This window comes from Rhododendron vialii, chromosome 6a, assembly GCF_030253575.1.
Source record: "Rhododendron vialii isolate Sample 1 chromosome 6a, ASM3025357v1".
Classification (NCBI taxonomy): Eukaryota; Viridiplantae; Streptophyta; class Magnoliopsida; order Ericales; family Ericaceae; genus Rhododendron; species Rhododendron vialii.
In genome coordinates, this window is record NC_080562.1 from 27,407,339 (window position 1) to 27,423,004 (window position 15,666).

Consider the following 15,666-nt stretch of genomic DNA (forward strand, 5'->3'; position numbering starts at 1 on the left):
AGAGAGGGTGAGGCTTAAATAGTAGAGAGATCTGAGAATATTGGAATTGAACATGTGTCAGGACTGACGATCGATGAAATTGAGCAGTGAGAATTGCAGGAGAAGGCAACGAGTTCATTTCGGAAAATAACTTACGGAAAATTTTAGGGTAAATCATTTTCATCCAATTGATAGATAATGTTTTACATGTAAAATATTTTTCTCATTTTTTAGACAACCAAACACCAGAAAATAGATAAAACATTTTACTGAAAAATATTTTACGCCCAAACAAATGGAGCCTAAATGTAAAACATTTTTTCAAGGACTCTTTCAAAAAATCAACTCAATCCGATACTTAGACGTGCTCGATTTAATCATCCAACTTTTCCTTTGGATTTTAGGATAATGAAAAGTTGGATGATTAAATCAAACATCTATATGTATCAAATTGAGCTGATTTTTGGCAGGGGCCCTTAAAAAAATATTTTACGCCCAAACAAACGGAGCCTAAATGTAAAACATTTTTTCAAGGACCCTTTCAAAAAATCAACTCAATCTGATACTTATACGTGTTTGATTTAATCATCCAACTTTTCCTTTGGATTTTAGGATAATGAAAAGTTAGATGATTGAATCGAACACCTATATGTATCAAATTGAGCTGATTTTTGGCAAGGGGCCCTTAAAAAATATTTTAATTTAATGAACGGCTCGGATCATTTGTGTGAGACCCCGAGTGAGCTCCATACACAGATCTTTGCGCGATCTGTGTGGGAAAAGTATGTGTGAACAGACTTACTGCTCCTTAAATTGATGTACGTATCTTTGTCTTCATGGTATATTTGCACTTATTTTGTCTTTATGGTTTAGACAACTAAGACAAGCATGGAAAAATGAATCATTCGGCCAATACTTCAGTAGGAATACCAGGGAACAAGCGGTATTTTGCCACTTCGGAGAAGTTAAAAAATAATAAAATAAGTATTAAGTAGAATGGACCCTACACATCAGCACAAGTTTTTTTTGTTACACCCATATTGTTGGTCTTGTATTCTATTTTTTGGCGTCCCAACATATTTGTCATCTTTGAAAATTCAAATTAAAAAGTGTGTAATTTTACACGAATTACCCATCACTAAGGATTAAAAACAATTTTTAATTAAGCAAATAAGGGGTAAGATTGAAAAACAAATTATCAATCAATTTAAGAAGACATGCACTAATTGCATGTCCTCTTACAAAAGTTTGATTCTCCGTACAAGACAAGTAGACAAGCAATATGGGACGGAGGAATTGTATTTGTCTTGCAACAAACTTCCGTGCATAACATGGACTTTATGCTAGTTTCTCTTCCTCAGGCCCCGTTATAGAAAGAGCTTCTTTTAGGCCGATCTTATGTGAGTGGACTTCTTCCCAACAAGTCCCGCCCAAACTAGCAAACCAAAAGTCACATCTCATCAGGTGATGTCCATAATTTTTGTCCAAAAATACCCACAGGCCCATTAAATACCGCATCCTACACGCTTGCGTGGGATTTATTTCCCTCTGCGGCTATGCCAGTCTGTCAGCGGGTGCAGCAGCATGTGTCGTCTCTTCTCTCTCTTCCTTTACCGGCGTTGACTATTCTCTCCCTTTTCTCTCTTCTCTCAATTAAATTTTAATTAATAGTGATATGATAGTGTTTAAATCGTTCTAAATTTATAATTAACATTTTAAATTAATAATTAAAGTGTAAAATTACAATTATCAATATTATGTTTTTCTAAATTCATAATTAGCACTGTTCATTTGTTTCTAAATTTGAAATTAACAGTGTAAAAATTACAATTAACAACATAAAAATCACAATTAATAGTGTTAATTAGTTAATTGACAGTTTAAATTTACAATTACCAACATTATTTTTTTGTGTGAGTTTTCAAGAAAAGAATTACCATAACATACAATAAAACGTGAAAAAATTAAGCATCATGCAAATTTGGATCTCTATTCTAAATTTACAATTAACATTTTAAATTAATAATTAAAGTGTAAATTTACAATTACCAATATTATGTTTTTCTAAATTCATAATTAGCAACTGTTCATTTATTTCTAAATTTGAAAATAACAGTGTTAAGTAGCAATATTAATTTTTATATAAATTCACACAATAATTAACAGTGTTAATTAACAGTTGGTCCATATAACCTCCTACACCATCACAACTCCACCGCCACCACCATAACACCGCCACAATGACCACAACCACACCGCCGCCGCCATCACAATGACCACAACTACGGTGCCATCACCACAATTAACAGTGTTAATTTTTATCCAAATTAACAGTGTAATTTTTGTCTAAATTAACAATGTTAATTTTTATATAAATTCACAACACAATTAACAGTGTTAATTAATAGTCAGCCCATAAAACCTTCTGCACTACCACCATCACGACGCCGCCACCACCATCACCATCATCACGCCACCACCGTCGCCGCCACCACAATGACCACCATGCCGCCGCCACGCCGCCGCCGCCACGCCGCCACCAACATAATTGACAGCGTTAATTTCTATTTAAATTAACAATATTAATTTCTATATAAATCACACCATAATTAACAGTGTTAATTAACAGTTGGCTCATATAACCTCCTACACCACCACAACGCCGCCACAATGACCACCACCACACCGCCGCCGCCGCCATTGCTATCACCATCACAATGACCATCACTACGCCGCCATCACCAGAATTAACAGTGCTAATTTTTATCTAAATTAGCAGTGTTAATTTTATATACATTCACACTACAATTAACAGTGTTAATTAACAGTCAGCACATAGAACCTCCTGCACCACCACCACCACCGCCGTCACCACAAGGACCACCACGCCACCGCCGCCGCCACCACCATCACAATTAACGGTGTTAATTTTTGTTTAAATTAACTGTGTTAATTTCTATATAAATTCACACCATAATTAACAGTGTTAATTAACAGTTGGCCCATATAACCTCCTACACCGCCACCGCCGCCACAATTAATAGTGTTAAATTCTATCTAAATTTATAATTAACATTTTAAATTAATAATTAAAGTGTAAAATTACAATTACCAATATTATGTTTTTCTAAATTCATAATTAGCACTGTTCATTTATTTCTAAATTTGGAATTAACAGTGTAAAAATTACAATTAACAACATAAAAATCACAATTAACAGTTTAAATTTACAATTACCAACATTATTTTTTTGTGTGTGTTTTCAAGAAAAGAATTACCATAACATACAATAAAACGTGAAAAAATTAAGCATCATGCAAATTTGGATCTCAAATAAAAACAAAACTAAGAAATATTCCCCAACCATCTTCTAAATTTTTAGGACGCAATTGAGCAGGAAAATTACACAACACCAAACAAATTCAAGCACTCACCATTGAATCTGAAGCTAATTCATGGAGTAATAAAAGATCTCCACAACAACATCAAAACAAAAAACTACAAATATTCCTGTGCAAATATACAGACGCATCAGCTTTAATGTATGTGTGTGTGAGAGAGAGAGAGAGAGAGAGCAGCTTCAACAGACGCATCAGCCTCTCGGCGACGAGGATGGTGCTCGAGGAGATCACGGTGAACACCGTTTTCGCCGACGACGCTTGGTTGCGGCGGCGGCGGAAGAAGATGAGGGCTTCGCAGACGACGATTGGTTGCGGTGGCGGCGGAAGGAGACGAGGGCGGTGACGGAGGAGGGGGGAGCTTGGTCCATGAGAGAGAGGCGGTGGTGTAGGGTCTTGCAGAAGCCGCCATTGTCTCTGTGCTTTCAGGAGGAGATCGACGGCGATTAGGGAGAACACATAGCTTCAAGGGAGAGTGACGGCGACTGGGCACAGAACGTGAGGGACGGGAGCGGAGGGCAGCGGTGGCGGGAGGGGGAGGAGGCACTGCCTCTCCCCACCAGAACCCTGAACTTTTGATGTTTCTCCTTCGAGAGGGAGAGAGATGCTGGAGAGTGTTCTGACTTTATGTTGTATATTAGATTGGGTTAAATTGGTAAAATTGCACCTCCAGGACCTACAGGGACATTGCACTAATAGGGCAAGGATTTAGGCCCTGTTTCAAAATACCTTTTTAAAAAATAAGTATTTATTTTATATTTTTAAATTTAAAAATAATTTTTTAATTTTTTTTGCACTGTATTAAAGATCTTGATGAGATTTATCAAATAAGATCCATATTGGTAGGAAAATTATTTGCTTAAGCACGTGCTTTTTGAGCTTGAAATTGCCTTCTTAAAAAATAAATACTTATTTTTCTTTCCGGAACGGAGCCTTAGTGGGCTATGAATTTGAAAAGCTGGACCGGCTGGTCATTTTCTCTTCTAGAAACGGGAATAAGTACTTATTTTTTAAGAAGATAATTTCAAGCTTAAAAATTATGTGTTTATGCAAATAATTTTTTTAGTAATATGGATCTTGTTTGATAGATCTCATTAAGATCTTTTAAACAGTGCAAAAAAATAAAAAAATAATTTTTTATTGACATTATTTTTAAGTTTGAAATGTGAAATAAGCTACTTATTTTTAAAAAAAAATTCTGAAAGGGGGCCTCAAAATACCAAGCATCGAGAATGTCCTTAGATCTCACTATCCTCTTGCCACTTTTGGCACAAAGTAGCTAGTTTGGTTCTCAAAAAAAATTCCTAAGGCATAGTTTTATTATCCCATAAATGGCTGTTAATGGAAGTTCAAGAACCAAAAGACAAGCTCTATAACTTGGGGATCAATATCATTGATCGTTCCGCATGCTCTCTCTCTCTCTCTCTCTCTCTCTCTGATAAGTCTTCTGAAACCCTATGAACCACCTCTTCTTAATTTGAATTAGGCCTATCAATGGGCCGAATTCGATTTGGATCCGATAAATCCGATAGTGGTAATTCGGACCCGAATCCAAAAAATTCGGATCCGATTCGAAAATCAGAATCCGATCCGAAAACTTTTTCACTTCAAAAATTTTAGCAAATTTTTTTTTTTTTTCAAAAAAAAAATTTATCCAAAAAAAAAATTTTAAAATAAAAATAAAACTTCTTAAACATTTTTTTTTTCAAAATAAAAAATTTACTGTTTTTTAAAAAAAAATTTAAAAAATTAAAGCTTGGATTCGGAATTATAATGGATTTAATCAGATCCGATCCGAATTTGAATTACCGGATTCGAATTATCAGATCGACGTTATCGGTTAGGAATCCGGTTTATTGACAGGCCTAATTTGAATGTCCCTTCGATTTCCAACCAAGTATGAGTTGACATTGGATGCTGATCATCGATCTATGCTGCATTCCCAAAGGCCCTGCCCTTAATTTGGTCTCAAAAGTGGACTGGCCGGTTCTCTTCTAATTATAACTTCCAGAGGGAAAGGTTTCCCTAACGCTATAAGAATGCTTGGGTTTGCTGTCTGTCGTTATCTATTTTCTATGGCAAGGAAGGGATAACAGAATTTTAGAGGCATCCAAAAGCTGGCTTCAGCTATTGTTTGTCCGATCAAGTATGAAGTCAAGACCATTACAGCCTGTTTGGATGGGGGAGAAGCTCCCGGATTTGTGAGGTCCCCTGATTACCAATCCTCCTCCTCGCCATATCCGGTGTTTGAAAGAGAAAAGGGACGCTTGATTTGGAAGGGGGATTTGTTACTGTTGGGATTACAAATCAAGGGGAAGGTGGATTTGCTAAAAACTGGGTTACCCCTGTCATTGTTATATCTAGGTTCCCATTTGACTGTTCTGCCCTCCCATTTTATCTTCCATCACCAATGGAGAGAGAGAAGACAAAGACAGAAGACGAAGATAGAGAAAACAAGACAGAAAACGAAGAGAGAGAGAGAGAGAGATCTATGGGTTGTCGCGGTGGGTTTTAGATATGAAATTTTAGGCTCTGTTTGAAACTTAGGAAAAGGAAAATAAAAAAGAAGGAAAATTAGAGGAAAATAGGAAAGAAAATTTACTATTCACTACACTCAAAATCTTTATTTTCTTCTCTCTTTCTCTACAACCAAACAATAGGAGGGAAAATTCTTTAATTTTCCTTTCTTTTCCCTGAGTTACAAACAGAGCCTAATCCCATACAATTCTCTTCTTTTTCTGATCAGAGAGGGCTTTGATCCAAAAGGTGGGATGCCACCCCTTTGATACGGAGGAGTAGTTTTCTTTTTCTTCTCTCTTTTCTAATCTTTTTTTCTCTCCATTAAAATTGAACTTTTCTTACAGTATTCTAGAATCTTCTCACAAATTAAAAAAAAATTGGTTAATGGTATGAAATGAGAGTCATACGAAAAAATAACTCCAATTTTTTTTTGAAAACATATAAGGTTTAAACATTTTAAAGATTTAATGAATTTATTTTATTCCACAATTAATGATAAATATGTATTTATTCTAATTATAGTGAAATTAATCTAATTTGTCCATTAAATTAAAAATATGGGGGCAATAAAGTCATTTCACACTTATCCCATCATATCCACCTTCCAAATCCCCCTTCTCAAAAAACCATCCAAACACCTCATTGTAAATCCACCATTCTTAAGAGGTGGGGCTACCCTTCTTAATATATCACCCCTCATTACATATCCACCTTCAAATCCCCCCTCATTACAAATCCACCCAAAACAAATTCTCCATCAAAACGGGCCGTTAATGCTTTTCAATGCAGGAATATATATCAAGCTTACTCCTTTATTTTTCTTGTAAAGGCTTATGCCTAAGGGACTTGTAACTCTCGAGGATCTCCTCTTGTTAATCTTTCTAATAAATGGTTTGATTACCAATTAAAAAAATTCACAAAAATATTCTCCACAAAAGAGGTATGTAACATAACTATGAAAAAATCTGCAATAAAAAGCTACATTCATGGCTAGTAGAGGGTGAGATTGGATCTCTTCTCCAGGATTACTTGAAGTGCACATAAGTTGGTCCCAACATGCACCCTGAGTTATGAAAAAAAGAAGCTAAGGCCTATTTTGGCAAAATAAGTCAAACATAGCTTAATTATTTTTTTATCTTTATTCAAATTTTGTATCAAATATTTGTGGATTATTGATTCATCTTGATGAGAAAAATTGTAAAAAAGACCAAAATAAGCCATAATTTTTACTCAAAAAAATGAGTTCCGCTCAAGAAACAATTTACTCAAAAATCGAAAAACTAATTTTTACTCAAAAAATTATGAGTTCCACTCAAAATTGTTTACTTTTCCGATTCATCTCGTCGTGACAAATAAATAATCCACAAAAGTTTAATGAAAAGCTAACAAATGTGAATTTTTTTTTTGAATAAAAGCAAAAGGAAAAAAAAAAACAAGCCATTTTGCTTATTTTTCCAAAATGGGCCTAACATCTAGGCAATACTTCAGTGAGACTGATTATTATGATTTGTCTTTTTGGAAATAAAAATAAGGAAATTCTATGTACATTGCTTAAATCACTAGATTCGGTTCTAAAGTATATAATGAATAACCAAATTAAAATTGCCGATTGTTAGATTTTTAAGTACCCTCAGTGACCTTAAAAAATAGAAGAAATAGAGCTGCTTAGGTCTGGCTTAGACCGATTTGACAATTTTTCTAATTTTCTCAAAAACACTACAAGAAAAATTACATTGGGTGACGAATGAAAATCGTCGCAAATTGCATATTTTTCGTCACAAATAATATAGGTGATGAAAAAAAATTTGTCCACTAAAAGTTGTCGAGGATTCTTACCTGGTGACGAAATCTATTTTTTGTCATCTATAGTGCCTTTTGATAACGAAATATTTTGTCACCAAAAAGTGAATAATTGGTGACAAATTTTTTTTCCTCGCTTATTGTGTTTTTTGACAACGAAAAAATTCATCACCGATGGGTCACATAGGTGATCGACGAAATTTTTCGTTGCAAAAGCGTTTTCATATGAGAAAAAAATCCTTCTTTCTTGCTCCTACTAGATTTCGAACCCGAGTCCCTTGAGTTTTTCGCACAAGCTCCGACCAACTACGCCACACACAATTTTCAATAAATATTTAAAATATCTATTATATAACATATATGTTTAACATAAAAATATATTTCGAATGTAATTTTGAACTTTTAAACATTAAAATTAGTAATTTTGATAAACATGAAAGTTGTAGACAATTAAGTTATTGTTCAAATCCAATTTGAATTATCTCAATCAGAGTTTTTAGTAAAGAGTTATGTCCCAAAAAAATATTTAGTGACAAAGCGTAATTCATAAATTTTGTTACCACTTTTTCACCACCAATTTTCATTTTTCTTGTAGTGAAACCTCATAATCTTGAATTGAGAATTTGATATAGACATGTCCACAAGCCTCATTTGTATCATATTTTTAGAATTGCATTGACCTCTCTCTACTTTAGTTGTTGGTTGCAGATTCCTCATATCGCCAGGAGACCAATACTATTAGATGTTTAGGTCTCTAAATTGTTTTTGGTTCTCCAAATATGGTGACTTTATTCTCATTTTTCTAGACAAAATCTCTTAAAAGTACGATGAGTCTCTACTAGATTCTCTCATAAAGTGCAAAATGTGGGAATAAATTACAAAATTTTCCTCCAATATGTCACATTCATTCTCTATTTTGGAGTTTTAAAGATGAGTTTGAGATGCTAAGGGCATCTCCAATCCATCTCTATTCCTCCAAAATAGAGCATGGATGTGACATATTGAAGGGAGATTTTGTAATTTATTACTTTTTTTTTTTTTTCATTTTTTGTACTTTTTGGGAGAAACTTTAAGGAACCCACCGTCCTTTTTAGAGTTTGGTCCTCTAAAAAAAAGAAATTTGGAATACAAAATCTCTCCAAACTCTAAAAGTACGATAGGTCCCTCAAAGATTTTTCCAAAAAATACAACAAGTGAAGAAAAAAGGGAATGAATTATAAAACCTCCATTTAATGTGTCACATCCATCTTCTATTTTGAAAGAATAAAGGTAGATTGGAGATGCTCTAAGTAACGGAAATCGCTGACATCACCAACTAGACCTATTTTGTTACCTATTTTACTCCCGTAAAATGATGATTGGACATCAATGCCCTTCCAAATTTAATTTAAAAGACATTAATGTCCCTAACACCAACTAGACCTATTTTGTTACCTATTTTACTCCCGTAAAATGATGATTGGACATGAATGCCCTTCCAAATTTAATTTAAAAGACATTAATGTCCCTAATGACAATTTCTTAAAAGAGTTTTATACATAAATTAAACACACATACATTGCTTTTAAATATGCATTTATAAATATTTTTGAAGTTTTTGAAGTTTCAAAAAAAATTGAATATTTTTTAAGCCACATGTATTTGTAGGCATATAAACACAAAGAAATTAGAATCTCTTTCCTTCTTTATGATGCTTAAAAAAAAACATTGGCAAAGAATAACAAAAAAAAATCTTGCATATAGGACTTTAAGTTAAGTTAATTTAGGGTACATGTGTTGGATTAGGTTTTATAGAAGGATGTATTTTCTTTTAATAAGGATATTGTTGGATTTTTTATATTTCTGGATGGAAACAATGTAATTCAAACCCACTAGAAGGGAGACTTAGGCCTCATTCTTTTAAACTTTAATTATTTTCTTCGTTTTGTGTGTTTTGCTCGTTTTTTTTTAATTTTAGTTAGATTCGAGTGATATTTTTTGGAGTAATCGTCCATCCAATGAGAAGAGTCTAAAAAATACAAAATTATGACCGAAAACAAAAAGAAGTTCACTCAAGACGAAAAAAGTATCAAACAGTGATCTTATTTGTCTAAAATGTCGTCTTATTTGAATTTTTTCAACATCAATCGATATTTTTATACCGTTCCGATTTGTCTTGTCAAGACAAACAATTAACCCCAAAAATTATGACGAAAAGATAAACAAAAAGTAAAAAATAACAAAATAAGTTTTAGAAAAAGTGCACATTTTGTTATTATTCAATTTTTTTTTGTATTTGTTAATTTTGCGCAAACTTTTATGAATTATTAATTCGTCTCGTTGAGACGAATCAGAAATATATAATTTTTTTATTTTTACCAAAATATTTTAAAAAATAACCACATCTAAGCCAAAAAAAAGTCAAATAAACTACTGTAACAAGCAAAATAAATTGAATAAGAACGAAATGTTCACTTTTTTCTAAAAGTAAAAAAAGTGTCGGTGGACCTCTAGGCTATGAGATCCCTATTTAAGTTTGTCTTTAGCTCTAGGCTGTATGATCCCAATTGATTTTGGCGATCTACTTTTACACACAAGGGCTCTATTTTGTACATAAATTTCACTTTAAAAGTGAAGCGCTAATGTACGGGGTGGAGCGCCAAAATAATTTATAGAATCTAAAGTCTCAATTCTCAAATGGAAATTAATTTCTATACTCTATTTTTTGATATCTATACTTCATTTTTTGTCTTTTAGTAAAAAAAAACACACTTTCAACACTAAAATAAAAAAAAATTGTGATTATCAAAAAAAGAAGTGTAGAAATCAATTCATTTCTCTCAAAATCGAGAAATTTTTCAGTAGTGGGTGGGTACCATGTGGTGTCCTCTCGGCACATCCGAGCCGTCCAATATACTTTTGGAAGGCTCGAATTTGGAGAGAGAAAGAGGAGGGGTGAGAGGAAAGAGAATGTTTTAATCTGAGTCGTTCAAAAGTATATCGAACGGCTCAGAAATACCGAACAGACACCACGTGAGATATATCCACTCGACACCGAAAAATTTCTCCTCGAAATCTCAATCCTTTCTCTCTCCATGTCCCTCCTTCCAAGGACAATTCCATGACCGCGTCTTCTCGAAACCACCCAACCCTCAACAAATTCCACAATAGAAATAGAAATAGAAGCCAAAAACAATCCGTTTCGGAAATCAGACTAGACGGTCCCTTTATCTCGACTCAGAAGCCCGAATCTTCGCCTGGTAAACAGAGTCAAACCCCCCTCTCCTTCCTTCTTCCTTCTCCCTTCTCTCTCTCTCCGCTGCGAAACGTATTGAAAAAAACCCCACAATTCTCCCATCTTCTCTCTCCGTTACAATCACCACTTTTTTCTTTCTAGAAGCTTTCTAGAAGACACGGTTTCCTTTGAAAATTGTTGGATTTGATCCCGTAATCGACTAAAAGGTGGTTAGTGTTCGGTTCTTTGTATTTATAGGCGGGCTTCATGAGGTGATATACTAATTCCTGTATTGTCGTTCGTGCAATATAGTTCGCTCCTGTTAGCTTGATTACTGATTTTTTTTCTGAAACACTTCTCTTTGGGATTTCAATTGTGGGTTTTGACTTAGATTTGGTAATAATCAATGATGTTCAATTTGGGTTTTGATTGGATTATGGAATTGTTTGAGAAATTGATAGCATGCTGTGTTTGTTAACTGTGAATCCTAGACCCATTTAGGTTTAAACTTCATTTTAGGGGTTTTTGTTGTACTTAGGGTTTATACGTTAAGCGTAATGGACAAATTGGGTTCGGTTTAATCCGGGGCATTTGGAGGTCTGCAACTAGTTGAATTTGTGGGTATTAATTTCTTTTTATAGGGAGTTTCAGTTAGTGGGGATTTTAGATTTTGGAGGCTGAGAAGTTAGTAGGATTCAGTGATGGATGGATCTCAAGGTGGTTCTAATGCGCCACCACCTTTTCTCACGAAGACTTACGAGATGGTGGATGACCTGGTGACAAACTCCATTGTTTCATGGAGTCAGAGTGGCCATAGCTTCATTGTTTGGAATCCGCCCGAGTTTGCTAGAGATTTGCTTCCGAAGTACTTCAAGCACAATAATTTCTCCAGTTTTGTCAGGCAGCTCAATACATATGTAAGTGCATCGGTATTATTTTAACTCTGTTTTAAGTTCTTTCTATTTTCTATGGTTCAATTATTCTGGGTAATTTCGTGAAACTTGTAACGCAGTATCCTAGCTCCATTAGCTTGCTGAGAAATTTTTGATCAAGTGAAGAATGTATGATGAATGGAAGAGAAAAAAACTAGAAAAGAACTATAAACATTAAGGCTCCGTTCAGTTGTCGAGAAAGTTGTGTGGGAAATTGGTTCCCAGAAAAAGTGAAGTAAAAGAAAAAGAAAATTATTTTCCTGTGAGTGTTCATTTGACAAAAGAATTTTGCAAGAATAATTAAGGTTTAGTTGTTCATTTGTCAGGAAAAAGAAACTTTCGGAAAAATTTTGTGAGTGTTCACTCATTTTCCTTTTTCCGCGACGCAAAATCCTGTGTTTTTTGCAGGATCACTTTTGCAGGAAAGTAATTCTTGCAGGAAAACTTAAAAACATGTTTCCTACTACTTTCCTGCCAACTGAACACTGCAAAAATCATGGGAAAGTTGATTTTCCCATCCTTTCCTGGCAACTGAACGGGGCCTAAGTGAGAAACGATAACCCCTTTCCCTTGGGGCATTTCCTTCTTCCATTTACTAGTTCCAGGGGGCCAGAACCGTCTTTACACGTGCTAATTTCAGCAGTAAGTATCCAAAATCACAATTATGAAGGTAAGTTTGTTTGATGACAATACTAACATCATTATAGCAAACTAACAAGAAAAAGCAAAGTCCCAACATTTGCATACCTTCATATTGTCCTCACAGTTTAGAATATATAGCAACAAATAGAACACAAAATCCAGCAGGATCTAATCACGAAAGAACATTCCTACTGGCTACTTCCTAGGACATCAAATGACATGTCATGTTACGCCCCCTATTGGCTTTGGTTAGGGTTCTGTTGTAGACGTGATTTTTAGCCACCGTGCATTTTTCACCAACATCTTCACATAAGAGTGAAAGTTGATGTGCACGTTTATGCATCCACATTTGTAGCAGATTAAGGTTCTCCTTGTTGAAAGATGATAAAATAGGGCTAAAGGTTGTTGCAACTTTGATACTGCTGCATTTATAAAGAGGGAGTTCATATCTACCTCGATGTTAAGTAGAACATTAAGGATTTTGCATCTCATGAAAGTTCTTTCTATGTTTATTTTCGCAAAGAGTGTTGCGAGCGTTGCCTCTTCCAGTTCAACTTTATGAAACTCCTACATTGGACATACTTAAAGGGCTTTGATTAGCATCCACCTAATTATAGATACAGCCCATGTAATCTTATATCATTTAGTCACTTGGACAATTCGTTGACAGTGAACAATTGAAGTAAATATAGAATGAGAAAAAGAAATTTAAAACCATTTACCTCTTTGTTTCTACCTTCTATGGTTTGCTCCTGAAATTGTGTATGAGTATGTCCCTTTTGCCTAATGGGTGTAGCCTGTGTGGTGAGTGATGGTTTAGATGGAAAACCAAGAAACAGCGTCTATATACATTTTTTTTATCGGCATCTATATACATTTGTACTAGGTTTGGTCCGTTGATGGTAAATGACTCATCGACACCTTCATAACTCTAAAGACTTGGTTCATTACAACATGTGGGTACAGACAAACAATTACGCTACTGTTTTGGGAAGTGGGAATTAGCACAAAAACATCAGTGGCTGCCATGAATTCCGGAGTGTATCGGTGGCTCCTACTTTTTGGAAGATACCAGGACCATCCTCTATCATTTTAAATCCTATAATCATCAAGTTATTGCATTCTCCTCCAGCTGGTATGGGTACGACTTACGAGAAGATAGGAGGAAGTTTCCAGTTGTAGAATTACTTGGCCAGTTAGGCATATGAGCTTGGATATAAGACTATAAGAGTACAAAAGCTAAAATAAACTAAATGGTGATTAGGTTTGGCTGATAGTAGGTAAACATTGGTGCATGTCCATCTCCCTATATTGTAGTAAGATGGTACAATGAGTCAATCTTTGTTCATTTTTTGTTTAATCTTGTAAATTGGGGTTTGGTATCTGTTTTTTGCTGAGAACTCTTCTTTTATCTAGGGTTTTAGGAAGATTGATCCTGATCAGTGGGAGTTTGGAAATGATGAATTTATCAGAGGACAGAGACATCTTCTAAAGAATATTCACCGTCGCAAGCCAATCCATAGTCATTCTGCACAAAATTCTTCTGTTCCATTAACTGATGCGGAAAGGCAAGAGTTTGAGGAGGAAATTGATAGGCTGAGACGTGATAAGAGCTTACTTCAGTTGGAGCTTGAGTCACATAAACAGGAATATGAATACCAGTTACGATCATTCGGAGAGCGTCTGAAGGCTATAGAACAAAAGCAAAGGCAAATGATAGTGTTCTTGGCGCAAGAATTGCAGGAACCTAGGTTTGGCTTCAGTCACATTCAACTGTCAGAAAATCATAACAAAAAGAGAAGGGTTTTAATATCCAATCGCTTATATGCTGAAGCCAACATGGAAGAAAATCAGATCTTGACTTCCCTTGGGGACAACCCAGATGCTACATTCCCGGTACTGAACTCGGATTTTATTGAGAAGTTGGAATCGTCATTACTTTTCTGGGAAAATTTTCTACAAGGAGTTGATCAAATTCCAAGTGAGGAAATGAATGAAATTGGTTTGCTTCCACTGCCTTCATCCGTCACTATAACGGAGATGCAGGAGTCTTCTAGAGATTCTGATGTGAACGCTGACCCGTCATCGTTTTCACTGAATCCATCATCCCCTGATTCAAGGGATGTTCATTCTTCTCCTGATTTGGCTGGGTCTTCTACCCATTTCGAAGCCCCCGCTACATCGTCTATTGCCCTCCATGTGGACGTGAGGCCCAAACCTTTGGCCATTGACGTAAATTCAAAGCCAGCTGTAACACCTGCAGCTGTGGCAACCGGGGCTAATGATGTTTTCTGGGAACAGTTTCTGACGGAGACTCCTGGGACCTCTCACACACAGGAAGTTCAGTCTGAAAGAAGAGATATTAATGGGAAAAAGAGCGAGAATAAGCCGGATAGCCATAAGTTTTTGTGGAATATGAATAACGTAGATAACCTTACTGAACAGATGGGACATCTCACTCCAGCTGAAAGTATTTGATATGGGTTCTGCATTTTACTCCGCATTTATATCCTGATGGATGGTGTATGATAACTTGAGGTACGAGTGCTTAGGTCATATATCTGTAGATAGTCCACACTTTGAGTTTGATGTTTCAGTGTTTCCTTTGTTTGCTAGATTTTGTGTTTGTACAATATCTGTTGTTATGGGAATTCCGTTCATATGATTTCCTTGCAATTTTGGATTGTTCTGCTATGCTTTTTGAAGTACTTATCTACGATTTTGTCTTTTGTTCTCTGTTTTTATTATGGCGACAGCTGCAATATCATTTCCGGTGGAAATACGTTTAAAACTCACGAATAGATTATATGATTCACATCTTAGGAGTTCTAAACAGTATAGGGGTTTCATTTTTGCTTCCAAATATACTTGGAATTTGGCAACTGCTGGGATTTCATCCTGGTTTACATTTTTAAAGTTTTAAAATGCATATACCATGATCTTTTATTGAATCAGCTTAGTTAACATTGCTTCCCATTTCCTAATTAGTCGAACTTCGGTTGTGCATTGACTAGAAATTCGTGGGAGGGAGCTCCGGTCTGCATGCTCTTTGACTCTTTGTTGTTTGCACAGTTTGGATGGAGGCGGTAAAGTCTCTTAGAACCTAGAATTTTGGTTGCTCTACCGTCCAACTCAACTGTCTAACAAAGCCTTCGTGTATAGTGTTTTTCTCTTTCGTAAA

At 35.2% G+C, this 15,666-nt stretch overlaps 1 protein-coding gene across 3 annotated transcripts; it reads left to right on the forward strand.

Moving 5' to 3' along the window:
• Positions 1-10,796: 10,796 nt before the first annotated feature.
• LOC131330019 (heat stress transcription factor A-4b-like) lies at positions 10,797-15,179 on the forward strand. 3 transcript variants are annotated; one of them, XM_058363478.1, is made up of 3 exons: positions 10,797-11,183; positions 11,553-11,828; positions 13,902-15,179. In XM_058363478.1, exons 2-3 carry the CDS (start codon positions 11,613-11,615, stop codon positions 14,961-14,963), a joined length of 1,278 nt encoding a protein of 425 aa, XP_058219461.1. In that variant the 5' UTR covers positions 10,797-11,183; positions 11,553-11,612; the 3' UTR covers positions 14,964-15,179. The 3 variants fall into 3 exon arrangements, with proteins under 3 accessions (XP_058219461.1, XP_058219463.1, XP_058219462.1); XM_058363480.1 differs by having other exon boundaries at positions 10,895-11,183; positions 11,579-11,828; XM_058363479.1 differs by having other exon boundaries at positions 10,896-11,183; positions 11,563-11,828.
• Positions 15,180-15,666: the final 487 nt, after the last annotated feature.